The sequence below is a fragment of the Coffea eugenioides genome, chromosome 5 (genome assembly GCF_003713205.1).
Source record: "Coffea eugenioides isolate CCC68of chromosome 5, Ceug_1.0, whole genome shotgun sequence".
NCBI classification, from domain to species: Eukaryota; Viridiplantae; Streptophyta; class Magnoliopsida; order Gentianales; family Rubiaceae; genus Coffea; species Coffea eugenioides.
The window spans coordinates 47278094-47302232 of record NC_040039.1 but is presented as its reverse complement, the minus strand read 5'-3'; the positions used below and the strand labels follow the sequence as shown (position 1 = coordinate 47302232).

The 24139-nt window shown below is 36.7% G+C and overlaps 6 protein-coding genes across 7 annotated transcripts; 4 read left to right on the top strand and 2 right to left on the bottom strand.

The window, feature by feature from the left end:
* Positions 1–992: 992 nt before the first annotated feature.
* LOC113772275 (protein trichome birefringence-like 41) lies at positions 993–3557 on the top strand. Its single transcript, XM_027316862.1, has 5 exons — positions 993–1309; positions 1637–1808; positions 1950–2125; positions 2624–2782; positions 3188–3557. Exons 1-5 carry the CDS (start codon positions 1002–1004, stop codon positions 3522–3524), a joined length of 1152 nt encoding a protein of 383 aa, XP_027172663.1. The 5' UTR covers positions 993–1001; the 3' UTR covers positions 3525–3557.
* A 732-nt stretch (positions 3558–4289) lies between these two features.
* LOC113771892 (protein trichome birefringence-like 42) lies at positions 4290–5993 on the top strand. Its single transcript, XM_027316440.1, is given in 7 exon segments — positions 4290–4570; positions 4881–5058; positions 5175–5235; positions 5238–5258; positions 5261–5348; positions 5445–5603; positions 5702–5993. Coding segments are annotated over 7 exon segments (1080 nt in total).
* A 361-nt stretch (positions 5994–6354) lies between these two features.
* Positions 6355–9351, bottom strand: LOC113770104 (50S ribosomal protein L13, chloroplastic-like). The gene is made up of 4 exons (XM_027314465.1): positions 8982–9351; positions 7562–7747; positions 6865–7035; positions 6355–6760 (listed from the first exon to the last, which is right to left on the bottom strand). The coding sequence occupies exons 1-4, from the start codon at positions 9240–9242 to the stop codon at positions 6650–6652; spliced, it is 729 nt and encodes a 242-aa protein (XP_027170266.1). The 5' UTR covers positions 9243–9351; the 3' UTR covers positions 6355–6649.
* Positions 9352–10601: 1250 nt separating this feature from the next.
* On the top strand, positions 10602–13575 carry LOC113770103 (protein VTE6, chloroplastic). Of its 2 annotated transcripts, XR_003468393.1 has the most exons (6): positions 10602–11087; positions 11636–11889; positions 12226–12349; positions 12446–12516; positions 12777–12881; positions 13065–13156. XR_003468393.1 is itself a non-coding variant. In XM_027314464.1 (5 exons), the coding sequence occupies exons 1-5, from the start codon at positions 10671–10673 to the stop codon at positions 13149–13151; spliced, it is 987 nt and encodes a 328-aa protein (XP_027170265.1). In that variant the 5' UTR covers positions 10602–10670; the 3' UTR covers positions 13152–13575. The 2 variants fall into 2 exon arrangements, 1 of the variants encoding a protein (XP_027170265.1); XM_027314464.1 differs by lacking the exon at positions 12446–12516 and having other exon boundaries at positions 13065–13575.
* A 971-nt stretch (positions 13576–14546) lies between these two features.
* Positions 14547–15815, top strand: LOC113771891 (protein ROOT INITIATION DEFECTIVE 3-like). Its single transcript, XM_027316439.1, has one exon. The coding sequence runs from the start codon at positions 14547–14549 to the stop codon at positions 15813–15815; it is 1269 nt and encodes a 422-aa protein (XP_027172240.1).
* A 2675-nt stretch (positions 15816–18490) lies between these two features.
* Positions 18491–22593, bottom strand: LOC113772412 (B-box zinc finger protein 22). Its single transcript, XM_027317003.1, has 3 exons — positions 22164–22593; positions 20434–20859; positions 18491–19043 (listed from the first exon to the last, which is right to left on the bottom strand). The coding sequence occupies exons 1-3, from the start codon at positions 22344–22346 to the stop codon at positions 18762–18764; spliced, it is 891 nt and encodes a 296-aa protein (XP_027172804.1). The 5' UTR covers positions 22347–22593; the 3' UTR covers positions 18491–18761.
* Between the last annotated feature and the right edge of the window lie 1546 nt (positions 22594–24139).

The window sequence follows — 24139 nt, the reverse complement described above, 5'->3', positions numbered from 1 at the left end:
TTACGGTACATTTTTTTTATTTAGATAGTCAAATATCCCTTTTTTTGGTTTGGATTGTCATTTTTCTCAAAAAAATTTTCGTAAATTCATTTTTCAATCATCTTTTTACCTCACATACAGTAAATCATTATAGTATATTTTTCTATTATAGTATATTTTTCTATAAAAACTCCATAAAACAGCAATCCAAACGGTGTAGTTAGTCGTTTCCTAGCTACTTCTGCCATTTTTCCCCCCTCCATGAATATTATTCAACACCGGGGGTTTCATTACGGGTCAAACCACAAACAGCATATTATATGCCTTCGTAATTAGGAGAAATATGGGACCCCATTTTCATGTTAAAGTGTAACAGTCAAACTTCTGGCTAATGTAACAGGCAAAATTATGTTCAAATAAAAGTATGTAAAAGAACTACAGAAACAATAAATGTGGTGTCAAATTAACTAGCTTCAAAGTGAATAATGAAGAAACAGAACAGGAATATAACATTAACTTCACAACTTTAAGGTTTCAAACCCGTTACCTTCCAGACGAAACCGATATTAATATTATTGTCATCTTTTTTTTATTTGCTCTTAGCGATGTTGTTGCCATTGTTTCAACAAGCTTTGGGCCTCCCTTGTTTCTTTGAGCAAGCAAACCGGAAATAGAGGAAAGAAGGCTTTCCGTAGAAGACTAGATTTGAAACTGAAACAATCATGGAGGAGGAATGATGGATAAAAAGGAGTATACTCCACTGCAAGGACACAGCTCCCACCAATAAGTTCAGCTGCCAAAAGGAGCAAAACAGGCCGGGGAATCAACCCCAAACCAATAAAAAAAATTGCAGATCCCCCCCCCAAAGCCATTCAATCTAACAACTCAAACACCACTAGGCACCAACTAACGGCCTATCAAACTCATCTTATATGGCCTTTGTTTTCTTCATTAAAAGCTTCATCATGCTGCATTCTCCCTTAAGTTCCCTCACCTCATCTCACTCCTTTTCTTCTCACAAGATGGGAAGTGGTCAATTTCGTTCTGTGAATACTTTTCTTCTAATTATATGTCTTTTTGTCATATTTGTTCAACAATCATCCAATGCCTTGTTGCTAGAGCTTTCTCATAACTCTAAGAGATCATCAGAATCAATTAGCAGCGGCTGCGATATCTTCCAAGGAAGTTGGAGCTACGATGACACATATCCCCTTTACAATGCGTCTTCTTGTCCATTCATCGAGAAGCCATTTGATTGCCAGGGAAATGGCCGCCCTGATCAACTCTATCTCAAGTTCAAATGGAAGCCCAACCGATGTGAATTGCCTCAGTACGTTTCATTATAGTTTACGGTTTGTAGAATAGTATACCCAAGGAGAAAGGGATATCTTTTGTTGTAAGAGTTAGCACAGTTGGTAAGGCGTTACGTGCGCTAAGCACAAAATAGATGTTGAATTTTAAATCCTCATCCCATCCCGGCTTGATGATCGCCAATTCCAAAAAACCCAAAAAAAAAAAAATTTAATGTTTCAACTATAAAAGTGTTTTATTTTTGTGGTGATCACATTTAGTACCATGTTTAAGTTTGACATTTAATTTGATAATTAGATAAGGAAGGCCAAGAATGTAACCTACATGTTTTTTTTTTTAAATGCAGATTTAATGCTCCACATTTCTTGAGGAAATTTAAAGGGAAGAAGATATTGTTCGTAGGGGATTCACTGAGCCTCAATCAATGGCAGTCCCTTACATGCATGTTGCACGCAGCTCTGCCCCAATCAAATTACAATCTTCAAAAGAAAGGCAACCTCTCTACTTTTACTTTCAGGGTGAGTTTCTCTGATTTTATGTAGGCTCATCTATTAATTTTTGATCTCATGCATGCCTTTTTAGCTTTGATCATTTAGTGCAAGAAAAGCAGACTCTTCCATTGATTAATTAATTAATCCACATTACGTGAATGATGGCAGGAATATGATGTTTCTTTGATGCTATCTCGTAACGCATTTCTGGTGGATTTGGTGGAAGAGAATAACAGAAGAATTCTGAAGCTTGACTCCATACAAAATGGGGATGCATGGAGGGGTTATGACGTGCTTATTTTCAACACTTGGCATTGGTGGCTCCACAAAGGAAGATCAAGATCGTGAGATTGTGCTACCAATATTCTTCAATTAATGTTTAATGTTCTTGAGAAACCAAACCTTTCTGTTTCGACAAAAATCTGGGTTTTATTCAAGATCAATCTCTATATGATTTTTAAATCCCAACTCGTATATTTCAAAAATAAGAAACAAAAACACCATGAATCTTGTTTTTTTTCCTCCTTGGTAACGACTTGTTTAGGAATACAAGAGTGCAGACCGATTTAGCATCACTAGACATTGACATGCATAATTACAGGATCAAATCTTGGTAACAATTGATTAAGATACATTTTGGAAAGGAAAATGCCATCATTGTTAGCAAGAAATTCAACTATTTTCAACATTGCAACAGCTTGTGAAGTCAATCCCTTCGGTATTTTTATAAAATAAAATAAAAAAAAGAAGTAGTGATATGTTCTTACTAGTGTATTTTTTAAAAAAAATTTTTAGTAAAAAAAAAAAGAGATTTTTACTTACTGGTCTATTTTGGATGTCAGGTGGGATTATTTTCAAGAAGGAAACAAGGTTTATAAAGACATGGATCCTTTGGTTGCATTTGAGAAGGGCCTGAAAACATGGTCCAGGTGGGTGGACTCTAACGTGGATCCTTCCAAAACCCAAGTCCTTTTTCAGGGCATCTCTCCAACCCATTACGAGTAAGCCCTTCTTCCCTAACAAACAAAGTAGTCCACTATTGATCAGAGTGAAGTCCTATGGGACTTGTTCAGTCGTTCTGACTTGAAATTATTTATTTGCTTGATTTTAGATTTTAATTTTGAATCATTAATATTTTTTATGTTCTTATTTTTTTTAACACCTACAATTTAGAATTTTTGATAGAAATAAAAAAAAATTTGAAAAAAAATCTAGAATGGCTTGAATTGATTCTGATCATTTTCTATAATCACTTTCTGTATGTAATCAGCATTTGCAAAATAGAAAACAGACCAAAACAAGCCTTCATTTTGCCCCCTTGCTTCTAACTTCTACTAAGATTAATGAAATGACATATTCATATTATCTTCTCTTTATTTCCTCCTTCATATTGTATGGTATTATAGTGGCAAGGAATGGGATGCTCCAATAGCAAAATCTTCATGCATTGGGCAAACTCGGCCGATCCTGGCTCCTGAATACCCTGCCGGACCACCACCACCTGCGGCGGTGGTGAAGAAAGTACTGGCTAACATGTCCACCCCGGTGACTTTGCTAGATGTAACCACACTTTCACAGCTAAGGAAAGATGGGCATCCTTCAATTTATGGTGATGGCCCTGATAGCCATGAAGAAAAGGATTGCAGTCATTGGTGTCTACCTGGTGTTCCTGATGCTTGGAATGAACTATTGTATGGAATCCTTGTGAGAAATGGACAACTAAAAAGACAGTTGATTCATTAATTGATTCAATTAATGCAGCTATCTAGTGAAGAAAAACAAACTATTGTTGAATTTTATCCTTTTCTTTTTGGATAGAATAATGTATTTGTTTTTATTTGGTTGAAGCTAATGGTGACACTTGTACTTGTACGTGACAATTGCAATCAAAGGAGCATATATTTGCCCTTTCGCCTGGTAATCACTACAAGGCAAAAAGTCAGAATTTTAATAGAATTTGATACTCTTCTGATTCTCAAATGAGACAACTATGCCTCAAAAATTAACAGAATTCTCTAATAAAAGCAAGAAGTTAGTAGATGAAATGAAATCCATCTTACTGGAAAAGTTCATTACAAGAAGTTTGACACTTGAATAAGGCAAAATGCCCCTTCTAGATAGATAACCACTGGATCTGCTCTGTACATTTTTTCAGTCATTTGCATCAATGGAAAGTGATCACTTCCTAATATTTAATTGATACTATCTCAATGATGAATTGTTTGTTATTCATTATTAAATGGATGAAAGCTCAGGTTTCCTTGAATTATTGCTAATAGAAACATGCCACATAACGTCCACAATCTATTTTTGTAAGCTGCATGGCATCCAAGCCTCCTAGGAAACTGTAAAGGACATACTACTAAGAACAAACTTCCACACCCTGTAAACACTTGGCATTTAGGAGATGCCTTAATTGCTGCTACTTATTTTAATAATAATAATAATAAAGTTTCGTTACTCCGTCAGAATTTAACTCTCCCTCCATAAAGGACAAACTTTACCGAAATGGGTACACATGCTTCTCGCTGCAAAATTGTGGTACTTCTTTGCCTTGTTACATTTCTGTCTAACCAATCAAATGTGGAATGTGAAGATGAACAAGGAACACAGTCAGAAAGCTGTGATCTTTTCAAGGGAAGTTGGGTTCTTGATGATTCATACCCGCTTTATTATGATGCATTGAGCTGCCCCTTCATCGATCCTGGGCTCAATTGCCAGAAAAATGGCAGACCTGATAGTATGTACCTAGAGTACAGATGGAATCCGATTGGTTGTGAGCTTCCAAGGTAATTGAATATATCCATTTAAGCTGCCAAGATTGATTGCATGTAGTTTAGCTGTATTTGCTAATATCTTTCATGCCCCACATTCCAGAAGTTCAAGAACGTGAAACTTTGTTCTCTTTTTGTTTCTTTCTGTCCTTTTCTCCAAAAGCTGCTGAAGTTTTTCCTCTGTTGTTTCTTAATGTCAATCTGCTAACATTTGAAGAGGGATGCTTGTGAAATTTTTATTTATTTTTTTTTTGTTAATAGTATATCTTGCTATGGCGTTTTTGTTTGTTGGGCTGATAATGATGATGAGGACAACTTGGCACAGGTTTGATGGTCAAAACTTTCTGCAAAAGTTCAGGGGTCAGAAAATTATGTTTGTGGGGGACTCTTTAAGCAATAACCAGTGGCAGTCACTAGCCTGCATGCTGCATTTTGCAGTCCCGAGTTCTAATTATACCTTAGTGAGATCTGGTGGAGGAGCACTCTTAAATCTTTCTTTTCCGGTAGGTTGGCAACTTACTGTGGAAAGAGCAATATAATCTGATGAAGTTCACTCATCTTAACTTGGCATGAGATTTTAGCCCCATTTTCGCTGATACTCTGTTTTTACTTGTGGAAGGAATATGGGCTGTCGACAGCGTTCTTGAAGAATGGATTTTTGGTGGATTTGGTGGTAGAGGAGTAGGCCTTGTTCTAAAGCTTGATTCTTAAGTAGAACTCAGCACTGGAAAGGGGTTGACATTCTGATTTTCAACAGCTACCACTGGTGGATACACACAGGAAGACTTCAAACGTACAGTTTTATATTCGACTGGAATTATTGAAAACGACTTTTAAATCCGATGAAACAGGGAAATCTTAATTCGAGTGCCTTGATTCTTTGTTACAGATGGAACTATTTTCAAATTGGTGAGAATCTGATTAAGGACATGGATCGCATGGAGGCATACAGGATTGCCTTGACAACATGGGCCAAGTGGGTCGATTCCAATATAGATCCTGGCAAAACTAAAGTTTTCTTCCAAGGAATTTCTGCTGTTCACAATCAGTAAGCTTCAATACTCCTCCTTGTAAAATATTTGGCTTGTCTTAGTTTTAACATTTTTCAGAATATGTTTCTGACTTGTTGCTGGGAATTATATCCAGTGGGAGTGAATGGAATGAACCAGCAGTGCAGGACTGCAGGGGACAAACTAAGGCAGTAGAAGGAGCAGACTACCCAGGCCAACATTATCCAGGGGAAGCAGTGGTTAAGGATGTACTAGGTAACATGACCAAGCCGGTCTACCTGCTAGATATAACATTGCTTACTCAATTAAGAAAGGATGGACATCCATCAAACTATGCAGATGGGGCTCTTGATTGTAGTCATTGGTGCCTTGCTGGAGTTCCAGATACCTGGAATGAACTCCTGTACGCAATGCTGCTAGAGAGCTAAGTGTAAATTTTCCTAAAACATCCTAGTATACCAAACTAATAGTGCAACTCACTTTGCGCGAAAATCTTGAACCTACAGTAATACACATTTCGGCATGCCATTAACTCGTTTGATTCGTGAGAAAAGGGTAAAGGCAACATGGTTTTCAGTTGGCATCTAGTTTTCGATCACTGACAGAACCGGAATAACTTCTCACGCAAAATAGAACGAGCTCCCTGTATGATAGGAATAAATATTTGGCCATCCTGTCCGCTTTGCATATGAATTTTATTAAACTTAACAGATATCATCAAAGCTGTTTATCTTTTCCTTCATCACCTGATAAAGAAAGGGAAAATCATTGCAGAATGAAATTGAACTGTTGATATTAACTCCTTGACGTGATTTTACCCACGTGTCATGATGCAAATAGCCAACAGACTTTGGTTTTTAGAGAATCTCTCTCAAAGCTTCGAAGCTAATTAAGAGAAGTATGCTGTATGAGTACACAATTGAATCTGGTTAATACATCAGTTGGACAAATGAAACCTACAAAATGACCTCCAAAAAAGGTGAAATTTTAATTAGATGCTTCAGATAGAACTGACGAGTGATGCTGAACCAAAAGAAGTAGAAGGTAAACTGACAGCTGATCTCCTAATAGATTTGGATACTATCTACTTCTGTATCCTTTTGTCCCTTATGGGCAAGTCAATGGGTTTTTGTGCCTCGTGAGGATGGTTTGGGCCTTTATATACTTTCAGATGATTGAATAATGCTCTTCCGAGCTGCATATAGAACAAAGAATGTGAATAATTAATGGCACACATAAGATGGGATAAGCAACAAGTGATTGTTATCTGTGAACTTTATATTGAGCGCAGTTACTCACCCGCCCTTTTGGAAGCATGCCACGGACTGCATGCTCAATGATTCTTTCAGGAATTCTCTTTTGAAGCTGATCAAAGGTTTCCACTGTCATCCCACCAGGTCTCCCTGAATGCCTTCTGTAAAGCTTTTGGTTCCTCTTCTTGCCAGATACGGCTACCTTTTCAGCATTAACCTTTGACATATAAATAGAGCATAAGTGCTCACTTGAAAGAATAAGGCAAGGCATTCAGGTTAAGCCATCATAGTAATGTCCTTGGAGACAATTCAAAGACATTAAACAACTATGTCAAAATGTGGAAAGTTACACGAAATTACAGGAGAAAACATATCCCAGTACAGACTAAAAAAAATCAGCCATATAGGCGACACATGCTTTGTCCTGGATAGAAATTTGGGGGAAAAGACAGCCTCTTCCCCAACACCATTTCAAGCAGCCAGAAGAATCCCTTGCTTCCATCACCTTTAGTTTTCCCAAATATAATGCTTTAGTTTGACTAAGCACAGTATTGAGAAAGTACTGAAGAAAGAAAAAATGTTCAAAATAGAATGAGAAACATGCAAGGATCATTCTATAACTTAATGTACATATGGGAAAAACCAGGAGTTTTCCATGACAACCCACACCAGAAAGAGGTTGGTGGCCAAGAATTAGAAGAACTTAAAACACACAGAAACTCCAGAGTATAAAGAAAGCATACCACTATGACAAAGGCTCCCATGTCCACACTAGGAGTATAAGTTACTAGATTCTTCCCTCTGATATAGATAGCTATAGTTGAAGCTAATCTGCCAAGAATTTTATCAGTCGCGTCAACGATGTACCAGGGTTTATCAGTATTTACATGATCTGCAGCTTTGGGATACCATGTTGTGTTCCAAATATCCTGGACAAGTAGAAAGAGAACAAATGGTTATCAAATTCTCAGTTCAGCTAGACATGGGACATCTATATGCTCTTCCCTACAGAATCAACAATCACACTGCATCAGAAAGGCACATATGTAGATGAAATATTAACACTTTTCACCCAGTACTTCCAATACCAATTTGCAAGTGAGAAAATCTATAAGAAGACACACGATCAATGGAGAATCATTAAAGAAACGAATGATGCCTACTTAGTGAGTCAAGATGAGAGACCAAGTATATGACTTCGAAAACAGTCAATATCACATATTATGGAATCAAGTTCTAATTGCAAGGAAGCCATTCTCTTTAGACAGTAAACAAAAGAGTGGAGCTTTCTCAGTAACGTACTAATTCGAATGCGGCAAAAAATTGGACTGAAATTTACCCAATATGGTCCTGAAATCGCATGCTGAACGATAATTACCATAATGGTGCCAAGGTGGAGCATAGTTCTCTTCTTTTTACTTCTTCATTAGATTGTTGAATGTCTTTCCCATAGCTAGTAAAGTTCGATAGATACGGGCACAGGAGAAAACAAAACTCCCTACTTCCAAATGGTGCTATAATAACTTCCAAGGTCCTTCCCATATAAGAAGGTGCAAGCTGCAAATCTTCGTACATAAACATCCCAAGTTTCTACCAGGAAAATGTCATCTAGCAGAAATGCGACAGTTGATGAGATACATCTTTTCTATTTCCTGGTAATTAAACTAACTTTTGGCATTTAACTTCCTCAATACACGAATCGAACAAGGGATTCTATACCCAGTGCAAAATACGAGTCTCAGAAATCACTCTCCAGACTGAGTTTATCCAATTATCCACCATCTATATCGTCCCTAAAACAACTTAAAAGTTGCAGATTTTTAAAATACTAAAAAATGTGGTAACATCTCATTGCTGCACAACAGCTAGAAATTTACTCATCTCACTTAATCACTGTTGCCTCCTAACAAGCAAGTTCTACATCAGCATTTTCGCAGCTTATAGCCACAAAGCTAATCAAAATAGCAGCGAGAGAAAACCCAGACTAATATCATGTTTCCAAAGAATGATAGAACCATAAAAATTAAGGGAAAAAAAAAAAAGCTCAATCTTGAGGTGCAAAAGGAATTCAATTGGAGTTTCCATCTCTTTCCAGCAAACACCCTGATGATGAAAAGATAAAATCTTTTTTACATAATTAAAATGGCAAGGAAGAATTTTTACAGGGCCATTAATTTCAGATTCTTCAAACATCCATCTCTGGTCCACAGGGATGTGAACAGCAGCATCTTTACTTTGGCAGCGGACAAGAGCATTTGGTTTGGTTCTGATGAGGGACGGCCTTGTTGATGATAAGGCGGCAGAAATTGAGAATCCCAGAAAAGGGCTCTTCTTTACAGAAGAAGAAGAAGAAGAAGAAGAAGAAAAGGCCACTGGCGAAGAGGAGCTAAGAAACAGAGAAGATGTAGAACATTGTATTGCCATTTTTGCTGAAAATGGACTCTACTTCTTCCTATTTGGCCTTTGCAGAGCTCTGCGGGAAGTACTAGCAGAGAGTCGCGATAGAGAGGTGAAGATAAGATAGGGAGCAAAAGGACTTTTGCTTTTTCTCTTTTCTTTTTATCTCATTTTCTGTCGTTTGTTTTTTATTTTAGTATTTATTTATTTTTTTGGCGTTGTTAATTTGTTGTTGAGTTAAAGAGATCAAAATGTGATTTTGCATCACAAAGAGATTTGTTATGCCAAAATCTCTGTCGAATCCCTTTGACTCTCTTCTCATCATTGTCAAATAAATTATGTTGGACGATTTTTTGGATTTTGAGTAATAAAATATCTTTTCTATAAAAAATATGTTTCAGAAAATTCAAATACATTAACCCTTTAATTACGTATTCGCCCCATTACATGCAATGATACAATGTATTAGAATTTCATAATTTATTAAAAGAGCTATGTATTCTCTCTTTATAATTGAGTATTCTATTAATCATCATATTCTCTCTTTATAATTCAGTATTTTATTAATCATCTATGTAGCACACATCATGATGATTACGACATACTATACTCTTTTCTTTTAATCAATACTCAAGTATTTAAATTTCATATTCAATTGGAAAAATAATTTCACTATTAAGTATTTACTCATCAAGCCAATGTCATCCCAAAAAAGTGGAATGAATTGAATTTATGAATAACACCTCATTGATAGTTCTACAAACTGGACAAAATTTGTAATTTGATTAATTATTGAGGAACTATCATCAACTGAAATTAGAGGCTTGTTAGGCTGTAATTTGAATGGCATTATTATGTCAAGTTTTGTACTTACTTAACGAATCATCATTAGGTCCTTTGTGCACTTAAAAAAAAGGAAAAAAGAAATATTAATAGTTTTATAAGGATACTAACATCTTCATTTGCCTAAATCTTAAAAAAAAAAAAAGGGAAACACCATAAAGAACAATAAAAGTTGATTAGATTATTAGACTATCATTTTAGTTGTTGTTGTACTGGTATTTCAAGTCCTTTACGTGCTCGAGTGAAGTCATGAACCAAAATTATGAACAAACCATTTCGGCTGCAATTATTTGTAAAAATATATTTATTTGTATTATCGACATATTTTTTAATTATTTTTTATTTACATATATTTTATTAAAAAAATAATATAATATTTTTAAAAAATTTTATTCTAAATAATCTATTACCCAAATACACTAGTATGGATGCAGAGAATGCTGATTTTAGTACATTTACTTCTGTACTGCCAGAAAGTTTTTGTTAGGCAATACTGCCCCTATATTTTCTTTAATGAGTAATTCCTTCCTAAGCACTTTTGGCATCTTCTTTTCCAACTTCAGTCAGCCACTCCAAGTCCACAGTCCCAAAGTGTATGAATCTTCTTAAGGAATGGCAATTCCTTTGTCAACCTTCTTAAGTTTCCCATCATCACCACCATCTCCACCGTTCCTTCACCCTCAAAAACCCAAAATCACAGCATTTCCAACTCATCTCCCAATACCCTTTAAACCCTCTACTTTCTCCCTGAATCCCAGACCAAAAACGCCCAAAAAAATGCTTACCACACCATTAGCTGCGGCCACCGATCTAAGCCTAGTACAACAGGCAATTAAATTGGTCCAATCTTCGCCACCAACATGGCAATCTTCTCTGCTGAGTAATCTCCTAATCTTTATTCTGGGCAGTCCAATTCTGGTCTCTGGTTTGTCTCTATCTGGCATTGCAGCTGCTTTCTTGCTTGGCACTCTCACATGGCGCGCTTTTGGCCCATCAGGGTTCTTCCTTGTTGCTTCGTATTTTGTTATTGTGAGTCAAAATCAAATCTTATTCGATATTTCATGAAGATGCAGTTAAGTTGATTATGGTAACGGGATTTCTTTAAATTTGATATGAGTATAACTAGTTTTGGATTGGCTCCATTTTCTGTTCTTGTGAGTAAAAAGCAAATCTTTATTGATCTTTATGCTGCCGAGTTGATGAGTGTTCTTGGAGGTTTTTCGTTTAATGCTTAAGTTAGATTACACCTGGTTTTGGATTGCGATTTCCATTAAAAGGAATTTATGCAGTTATGAATAGGCTATCATCCTTAAAAAATTAATATAAACCAATTAATGCTAATCCTTGATCCATCGATTGCATATAGAAAGGACATTTTTCTGGTACTTTGATTTTCTTATCTGTTATTCATTAGTGTGTAAATCAGTCTTTTTGTTGTTGTGTTGTTTAAAACTGTTTCAACGCATACAAGTATGTGGGACTGGATAGAAAGTAGAAATATTTGAGAACTTGATCAGGAATCAATCATGTATTCGTGCTACTACAAGAAAGTAGATTTATGAATATAAGTTTGTCAGGGCACTGCTGCAACAAAGGTGAAAATGGCTCAAAAGGAGGCTCAAGGAGTTGCTGAGAAGAGAAAGGGAAGGAGAGGACCTGGCAGTGTGATTGGTTCTAGTGCAGCTGGATGTGTTTGTGCTGTCTTATCGATTTATAGGATAGGAGGAAAGGCATTTTCCCCGCTATGGTTGCTTGGATTTGTTGCTAGTTTCTGTACAAAGTTGAGTGACACCGTATCAAGTGAGATAGGGAAGGCGTATGGCAGAACAACGTGAGTACTGTCTCTTATTTTTCATTGAGTTCTCCTAGTTTCCTACAGGAAGAAACCAACTGAAAAGGGGAAAAAGAAGAAACACATGTCAATTTATGCATGAATAAATTTGACTTTTTATTTCCTAATTCCTTTTGTTTCATTTCACCTAAATTTAATCGTTTAGGTAATCAAAGCTTGCTTTTGGTGTATGTTCTTCACCAGATGTGTCCATCTAAAAGATCTGCATTTATCTTAGAGGGGAGATGAAGAGTTATTCTGGATTAGAAGTCATGGCTTTTTAGGATGTATGTTTTCCTTGCTCTCATGTTTCAACTGTCAATCCTTGAATTGCAGATATTTGGTCACTACGTTTAAGGTGGTACCTAGAGGAACAGAAGGTGCTGTGAGTGTTGAAGGAACATTGGCTGGACTACTGGCTTCAATTCTTCTTGCTTCAGTTGGTTGTCTAATGGGTAATGTATGTCATTTCCATCGGATTCTTCTTCGTTTGGCATTCTCTGTCAATTTACTTTATGCTAAATTTGTAACCTAGAAGTCCTTTTGTCTTCTTTAGACCACACACGCATTAATGGAGTATAAAATACAGGCAACGGTTGATACAATAGAATCAAATGGACTGTCCAGGTATTTGGAGTTTACTCGCAATGTGCTCTGCTTTTTTGTTGAATGTGGGTTGGATTGAGGATGCGCATCACATATATAGGCGTGTGTTATATTATGAAGGTGTCAGGGGGAACTAATTACACCTCGATTATGCAGATTGAAGTAGCAATAATGCTGAGGAATTGTGCTTTTCATCATATGAGGAACATGATTACTTCTGTTAGTGGTCTATGTAAGTGAACGCACTGCATGCTCTCACTAAGAAAATTTCTCTTTTACAGATTAAACCATCCGAGGCCATTATATGTGTAGTAGCTTCCCAGATTGCTAATCTTGGAGAGAGTTTTATTGGTGCAGAATTCCAAGGAAAAGAAGGATTCAAATGGGTAGGTGCTATCTTGAAAATTCTGTTGTCACAATAAGATTCTGCAGCACCCAACCCCTCTCCCTTCCCTCGTCCCACTTCTCCCTAGGGGATTGCTTCTCCCTTGTGTGTTTGATCTATGTCTACAAACTGTCCCATTCCTTTGCTTAACTTAATCGCCTTCCTCCCTTTCGCCGGTTTGCAGCTTAACAATGATGCTGTCAACATCATCAACATATCCTTGGGCAGCATTCTGGCAGTCCTAATGCAGCAACTCATACTCCAAAAGTAGCAAATTTACCGAAAATAGTTCATAGATACACCATCATTAGGAAGCATGGGCATATGATTTCAAGCCAGTTACTGCTTGTGTCAGCAACAAGCAATCGTGCATGGAAGAAAGCAGATTCAACACTGGACGCCATTGAGGGCAACTCCAGGATGTAGCCTGCTATTGTGAATTCTAATGAGAAACACATCCTCGATGAGTGACCCCTGAGATACAACGTAGTGATTAACCCAATCTCTTTATTTAGTGCAAGTGTCTGAACCTTTTCTTCTGAATTCGTTGTACGTCATTCTTCACCGCTTGTAGAAAATTTTCCAGCCTGTAAACTTTAGTGGAACTAATCATTAACTAATTTTATGTACTTTCATGCTCTGTTATTAGCATCGACTATGTGCTAGATGATTGGCAAGAAAACATTTTTAACTTATTCTCTTGCTTTGATACATTTTTTCGTGCTTTTCAATGATTGGGTTCATATGGTAAACTTTATAATCAAGAAGAGTTTCAACAGTGCATGCTGATTAAGAAAATGCAGCATTAGAGGACAAATTTGAGCCTGGAATTGGACCCTTTTTTTTTTGTCTTTTTATTTAATTTCCGTTACTAAAAATATTCTATTAGAGGCATTAACAATTTGTCGATTACTTAAAAAGATGCAGAGTATTGGTTGGATCTGGCGATTGTCCAGTGCTCTTTTTGAATACCTGCTAAGTGGTTTCTTGATCTCAAGTTCTCAACTAGTGGGTATTTTAATGTACTCTTTTTCTTGAACAGAAAAGATAGCCTGACGTAGCTAAGGCATCAGCTTGACATCTTTGTAAGAATCAGATTTTTGTGACAAGTCCTTTCTTCAATTAATACGTTTTGCAAATCTGGCTGCAAGGTCCATAATTTTCTTCATTGCAAATTCGAAGAATTGTCAAGGCGTAGTTTTGCAATATGCGAAGGAAAAGGAGGTAAATACTGTCATTAATCAAAATGCTAAGGGCTGATCAAGAAAAAGCAGAAATGCATACATTAGCATGATGAAACACGATGACGCAAGAAAACTAAAGGTTGACTTCAGACAGAAGGCAGTTTCATGTAACTCTTATTCGACAGGCCTGGAAGTTCCATCTGGATGATTATGTGTCTGTCAACAAAATATACTATATTGGACAGTTTGTTTAAATCAACCAGTAATTGCCCTTTACTTTTTTTTTTTTTTTTTTTTGCCAAACGATAACAGATGAATTGCCCTTTACATTGCCACTTTGTTAGAGTATATTAAAACAGTTTGAGTAGAGAGCCAACTCCTTTTCTAAGACCAGTTTCCAGCAGCTACATGTGTAAAAGCTATTAGAAGCATGCCCTTCTCGTGTTAAGCTCACACTCTTCATTCGAGTTTCCGGCCTGAAAATGGCATCATTTGTGCAAGAGTTTGTCCTTACTAGCTCCCCTGATGGTCGAATCACTGCTTATGATGCTTACTCAGGTTCTAGCCTGGGTCAGTACAATGGCAGTAGAACGCCTCGTAAAGGGCTAACCATGATCGGTAAGAAGCTGATTGCTGCTTCTCATGTTTGTTCAGAAACTGGCCTTGGCTCAGTTCACCTCTATCACTGGTGGTACTCCGCTCCCTTCCATCAACTCCCCATGCCTGAACCTGTTGCACCCCTTGTTGCTACTCGAGACGGATCGTATCTCTTTGCTGGTGGTGTATCTGGTCATGTACACTCAATCTCACTCCCTTCAGGAGATATAATTCTGTCTGTTGCTGCCCACTCCAAAGCCATAACCTGCCTGGAAATCAATGACGATGGATCACTTCTTTTCTCAGGCAGTGATGACGGAACCATTGCGGTGTTCCTTATACATCAGCTTGTGGATTCATTTTCTTCCAGAAGTTCAAGCTATTCGCCACCACTGCAAAGATTCGTTGGCCATCAATCTTCAGTAACGACCATCACAACAGGCACCGGCGGATGCAATTGCACCATAATTTCGTGCTCGTCAGATTGCACATGCAAGTTCTGGGGCCTCATGCACACATCACCTCTCCGTTCAATTACATTTCCATGTACAATATGGGAGGTGAAAGTAGACCCCCTGGAGTCAGAGTTCTATGGTGCAGGATCAGATGGATTGGTGTACAAATGTGCACTTAAGGTGAGATCCAGAATGATGATGAAACAAGGACCTCAATTGATCACTTGGAAGAGGCAGCATGATGATGCAATCACATCCATGGCCACAATGAACTGGGGAAAGAATCTTGTTACAGCATCAGAAGATGGAAATCTTTGCTTTTGGGACGTGGGACGAGGAGATTTGATCAAAGTTGTTGATCAAGAGAAAACGGGAAGCATCAGCAATGTGATGGCAGTAGCCGCAGGACTAAATGGTCATGTCAGTGCAGCTTTGGCTAGGATGAGAAAAAGTGTTGCTGGTTTTGGTAGATGGGATTTGGGCTTCTCTGGTAAGAAGGACCTGTATGTTCCAATCACGGAGATGAAGGAAATGGAAGAGCATTTGGCAGTTTCAGTAGTGGACAGGAAAAGATCCATTGATACACTAGAATTGGCCCTTGGAGCTTATGAGAGAGTGTTGAAGCTCATGCACAAGGAAGTAAAAGGAAGTGCAAGCAGCAGTAACAGTGCTGATCAAGACAAAACCGAAGGCAACTAAAATCAAAAACAAGATTTGGATTAAGTGCAGAAAAACAAGAGTTAATCATAGTCTATTAGTGTGGAATCTTGTTTTCAAATATATAAGAGTCCTAGTAGAAATTGGAAGCCAATCTCTTTTTTCGGCTAGACAAGATTCGCATTTGGACCATAAGCTTGCTAAATTTGATGACGGAAAACATAGCTTTTATTTCCGGTAGTAGCTGTGTGATCTCTGTATTACACCTCTATTTTATCAAGTAATTTTGTTGGATGATTATTCTCTAAACCTACAAAATGAAAATTTTGAGGGGGGCATATGCATGTTGCTTTGCTTTACCGCTAGCTTGGGAGGAAGGAAAGGAGTAGAAAGAAAAAGTTTTGAAAAGATATGAAACTTTTTCGAATTATTTGAGAGTAAAAATGAAAAAGAAAAGAAAAGACTAGGAAAGATCTGACTTTCCTTAATCTCTTTGAAAACTTTTTCCCCAAAGTTGGGTGAAAAAGAAAGGAAGACACGTAAGCTTTAAGTGAATTTTCGAATATAACAAATATTACCCTTAAAATCGTGATACAAAAAAATTTTAAACTCCGATGAATCCCACCATTACAAACGGCCAAATCTCCATTAGGTTACTTAATTCACATTTGTTTATAAGAAGGGCATATTTGTAAAATAACTTATTTGAGTATATATTTTTTTCATTTTTCTTCAATTCCCAAAAAAAAAAAAAGAAATCATTTACTTTCTTTTCTTTTTAAAACTCCCAAACAACTTAAAAACTTGGATTCTTTACCTTCCTTTCTTTTCTTTTCTGACTTATTCTTTATCTTTTTTTTTTTCTTTTTTCCATTCTAAACTCCCGAAGTAGCTTCTAGGTTGTGTTTGGATTGCTTGTTTCAGTCGGAAAATATTGTCGTTTTTCGTGATCACATCTCCCTATCACCTTTTTCCCTCACATATATCAAATCGCTACAGTAATTTTTCCATGAAAAATGACGAAAAATACAATCCAAACAATTTTTTTTTTTTTGGGGGGAAGGGGAAGGACAGCAGAAGCTTTCACTGTGCAGTTTTTTCACAGGGGAGAGAGGTGCTCCCTGCATTACTAATTTCACTGGCCGGAGACCATATATTTGGCTTAAGACGAGCTGCCACCACAGCCTTTTGCTGTTAAACTTAGAAGCCACAAATAAAGAAGATGATGACGTATAATTACAGAACAGGTACTCTTTTGCTGCTCTCTCTCTGCATCTTTCGAGAAAAGAAGAGGATAAGATAGCCCACAAAGTAGATAATCCCCTGATGTTTCACGGAAAATTTCATCTCCGCGATACCAACTTGCAGAGAATTATGTTCATCATCCATTTTTCAGGACCGCTAGTACTCCACGGAGGAAACCCAAACTAAATATTATTCATTCACCATTAAAGATCCTTCAAATGTGACATAAATTCAAACATGGGGAACTCATCCAGCAGACAAGTGTCAGCTTCTGACATAATCCTTTCTCCTCACATAACCCTTTTTTTTCCCAAAAAAAGTGTCTTTGGACAGAGATTATTTGAAATAATGCTGTGAGAAAAAAAATAATTGAGAATATAAAAATATGTTTAAAAAACTTGTTTATGATGTAAGTAAAAAAATTTTTGCAAATAAGATCGTATCCAAACAAACATTGGCTTTGTTTGGATACCCCATTTTTTTAAATGATATTTCACTTGTATCATAAACGTATTTTTCAACTCACTTTTTTATCTCACATACATCATATCATAAAAAATGGTACAGTAATTATTTCAAATAACACTCTATCCTAACAGACCCAATATGTTTTCATATCAAATATAATGCTCGTAAGTTACCCATACAATTATGAAGTAATCAGTAAATAAATGAATATTTTAAAAGATCTTATTCCACATTAAAAAATCAAACGGACTTTTCATCACTTTATAATGCCTAATTTTTTTATTGAATTTGTGTTAGATTGGTAATTAATATGTATTCACGTGCATGTATGAGAGAAAAGTTGAATTGAGCCGTTTTAGTACAAACTGATGGATTTGCACCCTCTCTGCACGTGAGTTAAATACGGCCAAAGATAATTTTCCCGCAAGCAAGAAGTAAAATTTATTATTATTATTTTTTTACGTTTTACATATCCTCTTCAACGTACACTTTCTGAACCCTATAAACAGCAGCTACTCCCATTTTAAAGAGCACACTCAAATTTTTCTCGGTACACTTTCTGAACCCTATAAATGGCAGCTACTCCCACTTTAAAATGGACACTCAAATTTTTCTTTTACGTTTTACATATCATTTCCAACGTACACTTTTTAAAACCTATAAATAGCAGTTACTTCCACTTTAGAAAGCACACTCGGAGCTGACAATATAAACTTTCCTGACAGCTTTCTTCTTCTTCTTCTTCCACTATCTGTTGAATTTACGTAACATTTGCTAGTTCTGATCCTTCTTGTTTATAATAAGAAGAAGACTTATTTAATCCTCGAAAAACATTTCAAGAAAAATGCTTGATTAATTCTAGAAAAACATTTCTACCTCTTGAAAAAATTTCTTAGAATAGTACTATTACGCACGATTCAAACCTCATTTTATTAGTTTTAATTAACATTGTTTTTGGCTATTTTTCCTACACAATGGTCATGAAATTCAAGTAAACATCCTTGTCAATATCCAACGCAGATCTCATTTCACTCGGAGACATTAAAGACACAGCATTTTCATGTATTAATTTGACAATCCTACATCACCCAAATGGAACAATAACACAATATATTTACAATAAGGTAGGAGTGACACCAAAAGCAAATACAAATTACTATAACTGCTCTAAATCTAAGGAAACGAAGCTACTTTCAAACACAACAACACACCAACTTATGAGAGAATTTTGATCCTTTATGACCTAAAGCAAGGAAAATTCAGAGGACGCCTACATCAGAAATGCTTTCGCCTTTTGAAGGTTGAACCATGTGACTGATGATTGTACAAGTTCTGCATAGGGGAGCCAGATATATCAGGCACAAAGACCGCAGTGTCAGGTGGATTCTGATAAGCCTTCTGCCAATAGAGTCCAGAGGCAGTAGGTGGGGATGGAATTTGTGGCACTGCCCAGGAAGCTTCTGGTACCTGACCTAAACAATCATCACCATCTAATTCTTCATCAGCAGCCCTTAAAATTGAGGAGCAATCTGAGCCTCCAAGCTTCCCACTATCGGCCTGGGAGAATTCACCGAAAGAACAGGGGCAATTAGGGCCTGCATCAGCTATTATTCCCTACAGACCTCTACAGGGTCACAGTAAGTTGAGAATGTTGTCTATGAAGGTTACAATTGGGATTTGAGAGGAGAAAAGAGCAGTTCCAAAGGTGCATCAAAAATGAAATACAAACAACAAACAAGGCCTATACATATATCCATTGGAATAAAAGTTCAATTCCTCCAGACAATTAATGTACTGAAAGGGTTCCAAATCCTCTCCTAGTGTGTCCTAATTCTCTTGTTGGGTCAGTCAACAGAATAGCCAAATCAGCCATTCCCAAACCTTTCTGCCCCTTAAACACCTGAAATTGCAGCCTACTAGGAACTGACAAAAAATTCAAGAAACCAAAATGAACTAGCAAGTAAACAAACACAGGGCTGAAGGGTACATATTAAAAAGTACGATTATATATCATTGACCTTAAAAGAACGGTTATATATCATGAACTGCAAGTTCCAGAAAGATGAGGGAAATGGGCTTTTTTTTTTCCTTTTTTTTTTTTTTTTGGGGTATGAGGGAGGACCACCACGAAATACTGGTCACTTGTTGAAAGACATGCAAAGGGTTAATTTCTGTGCCTCTCCAACCCCTCCAGGCTCCAACCTTTTCCCTCTTTCATTAACTTTCTGCGTCTTTCTTTTCCCTGGTCGATGTCTTTCCAAGTTGAAGGAAAAAGATTGCATGTTCATGTGATTGTTTACTCAAAAGTCCATAAGGGCACAAGCAGTAAGATATAAGCTCTAGTTTCCAAGCACCATGAAACTTAATGCACCAGAAAACTTAAGTAAATCCATTGCACCTCTAGATTAGCAATTAAACCAACATTGAGCCTAGACCTCTACCTGAGTGATAAACCCATCCAACCACATTTGCTAATCCTAGGATTCTGAACACCATTTTGGACAATCCATATATCCTCTGAATCATGCCCAGGCCTTGCGTTTCATGCAAACATTTGAAAACCGGGTGCAATACTTATTTTGTTCCCTACTAGATTCTTGAGTGATGTAAATATCAAGCAATGCCATGTAACATCTGCTGTATACAGGAAGACTGGAGTTTGTTCCACTCCAAGAGATTGTAACACATGTCCAGTTCTCCATGCAGTAACTTCACCTTTGACTGAAAGCAAGTTCATACACAAGCAACAACAGACATATGCAAAGTGCAAATAAACAATTACTCTGTGTGTAATATACATACTCTGTAAGAAACTAATTATCCATTATCCCTATGGAGAATTGTATGATCAAGAAATCAAATGAACGTTGCCAGTGGCCATAGAAATAGCCTATCACCTATGTTGATCAAAGAAATGCCACAAGACTCATTATGACCTGAATCATACCTTAGATGAACCATTATCAATATAATTGTAACTCTGATTGAAGTCATTTAACCCAAGAAACTCATCAAACTGCCACTGTGGAATACTTCCAGCTGCGGAACCTCCAGTTAAACGAGTCTTTGTTGGGACAAAATCCCCAACCCCATTGACCTGGGTGGGTAACACCTTATTATACTGACTACTGGAGGAAACAGGAGCAGGCCTCCTCGAAGGGCGGAGTTCAGGTTCTGATATTTTCTCACCAGAGTGAGAATTCCCTGACAATGATGATGACCCAGGTTCAGCAGGTTCAAGCCCTACTTTTACTCCAGTAAGGAGGAACCTCTGGTGAGTGGAAACATAGGTATTGGCTGTATGGATGGCAACATCACATTTCCTGCAGAGCAAAGCTCGATCCTCTAGACAAAAGAAGTATCCAACTGTCTCCTGCAGAATAAAGAAATTCTTCATTAACATTCAGTTTTTAAGTTGATTTAGAGGATTAATTTTCATCAGGAATCTTAGCAGTTAAGAAAGTAATAGAGACATACAAATACTCTGATTGTTTTGATGAAAAATGTAGATACTGAGAAATCAAATAATGAAACTTAACCAATCTACTACTTCCTAGTAAAACTAAATCATTGATTCAATACTCGACGATGAAAGCTTACACCTATATAAATTATTAATTCTCATGCTTAAAGGTGGGCCAAAAGCAAGGTCTTGATGAAACAGACACATTGATACAATAAAATAACATGGCAGACCTCAGTGTAAAGCTCAGTATAAACAAGCAAAGCAATTCGCATATCAAAGCCTTGCACATAATTTCCACAACATATCAAAACTGTTGCATTAGATAGGGAAAGAGATTCGTCACGCATAACACTCGGCAAGAAAAAAATATACAACCTTTACCCAATTAAATAAGCCATTATAGGTGTACCAGGTCTTGTACCAGGTCTATCGCTGTCCTCTTAATATTTCAATACCACATAAAAAAAATAGAGCATCTATTTCCCATATCGTTCCTAATTTAGGTACAGCAAAAGTTAGGGACCAGAGGCAGCTTACACCTATTTATAGTTCAGCAACTACCAACCCCCGAAAGCCATTAAGAGAATATATAAAACCAATCTAACCACTCAATGGATTAGCTAAAGGACACAGCATGCAATCCGACCATTAACCCAAAAAAATCGTACCATACGCTTGATAACAACCACAAGCTAAGTACAATAAGGTTGAAAAATCATCACTTTCTCAACCAATCATGAATTAACATGTCATACCTCACCTCTATATAATAACCATAGAGAAGACCAATGGAGAATAAAAAATAAAAACTTTTGCAGTAAAATAATCTTATTCATCAGATATTTCAACCACTAATCAAATTAAATACAAATTTCAGCATCCCATTGTATCCCATCACATCAAGAAACATATTAACAACTAAACATCAGAACTTTTTTACAAAAATAAAATATTAAAGCAGGAAAATGTCCAATAACCATATCATAATTTTTTAAAAAAAAAATAGAACTTTACCAATCAAATAAATTTATCCATTCGGGATAGTTTCAACTACTGATCAAATTAAATGCTAATTTCGACATTCCAGTTGCATCCCTTCATACCCAAAAACGAAATTAACAACTAAAAACCACAATCCTCATCAAATTCAGCTGAATTAAACAGACCAAAAAAAAAAAAAAAGACCCACAACAAGAAGAAAGAAATCAAACCTGGCAGATATCACACTTGGGCATCTGAGAAGAAGAGGTAGAAAGAGGAACCCTTTGATGCTTACTAGCAAGCTTATTAGCAGCATGAACTTTTTCATCACAAGCCCAGCAAAGCGCCGCCTCATCAGCACAGCACAGTACACTTGCTTCAGCTACCTCACATACGTTGCACTGAATCTTCATCCTACCTATCCTAAATCTCTCCACCTCAAAAACCCACTTGGAAATTCAATTCAATCTTTTTATCTTCCCTTTTTTTATTTTTGTTTATTTATTTATTTATTTATTTATTTATTATTATTATTATTATTGGGTTGAAATGAACGAACGAGGGGCGGAGGGTGGAAATGAGAGACTGAGGAGGAGAAAGTGGGCAGAGGGGTTTAAGGAAAGAGGAAAAGTAGTTGTCTCTGTGATATTTTTGTGGGGATTTTTGAGCAGGGCAAGGCGGTTGCTTTGCATGCGTGTCGGGTCTTTAATAAATTATGAATGCGTGGAGCGAGTACGGATCTGACCCGCTGAGCTGGCACGCGCCTTGCTGGAACTGGAAGCAAGCAGAGGACCTCATAAATGTAGCAGCAATTGCTATTCATTTGAAGGACCAAAATCAAAAGATCTTCTTTGCTTTGTGCATCTAAATATCTTTTTGGTACTTTTACTCAGTCAAGCCTCAAGATTCGAGTTCCCGTCCACTAGTTAAAATTATACTAACAATTTGTATAGTTTTTTTTTTTTTTTCCGTAGCAGGGGATGGATGGGACATACAAAACGGGAAGAGGACGGGGGAATTTGATTGTAGAATCTACGGAATTTCTAATTCTTGAAATTTTAATCTCAATTACTAAATCAATGTTTCATCCGCGAGTTTTGTATAGTTGTTTGATTGATTTAAAAATAAATTTTTTCTACGGTAATACCTCTACCTCTTAAAACTTTTTAGTGTTTAATCAGTAGAATGTAAAGAGAATATTCAATTATTTTTGGTAAGGAAAAAAATCAGAAGTATATGAATACTGAAAAGGGCCCTGTCAAAAATAAAAGCTTAGGCTGATCTAGACAGTGTTAATGCATAAATCGAAAAAATACACTTCATGCTAAGTCGTACAGGAAAAGGACCAAGAAACTTTAATGATTTTACCTGGATATTAAATTTTTACCGCTCAAAATCTATTTTAGTACCATGCAGTTAGTATTAGGGCATGCCGACGACGTTATTATGCTTTGGTCCCAATAGTCCTTTTCATGAGATAGGGGGGGCGAAAAGTGTGCAATTTGTGCTGAGAATATCTTCTCCGCCCAAAGCTTTGTGCTATCTTGAATTCTTGAACCCTACTTGCTATTATGGAGAAATTTTCTCAGCCACAACAACTAAAATACAAGATGAATGAAAGAAGCAAAAGACGAAGAGGAATGAGGAAATATGCTATTTGGCCAACATGATGGAGGCTCTGGATCCTTGTCACACTCACGCATTTGGTTGTTATACCTTTTTTACACTGTCTGATTAATTGTTTGATTAGTGTATAAAAAAAAAAGTAATATTAAATGCATCCTTTTGTTGAGTTAGTGTAAATCAATATTCGATTGACTTGTATATCGTTTTTGATATAAAAAAAAAAAAGAGAGTATAAAGTACATAAAATATTAATTTATGTCAATTCAGTAGAAAAATACATTAAATTGTGCAAATTTTACACCAATTTAAAGGAGTGTAACACATTCGTTACGGAGAATCCCAAACTCATGATAGAGTGTATGGGGTGCAAATTCAAAAGGGATAATTTCAGATACCTCCCCTGAGGTTTCTGATAGTCTCACTTTCTTCCCTTGTGGTTTCAAAAATATCACAAATCTCTCCTGTCAGAATTTAGTTCCCATTTCTTACATCATCATGGTCAAAAAGACTTAAATACCCTCACAAGTCAGCTAATATTTCGTGATTATCAGGACAAATACATTCTAACTCACGTAATTAC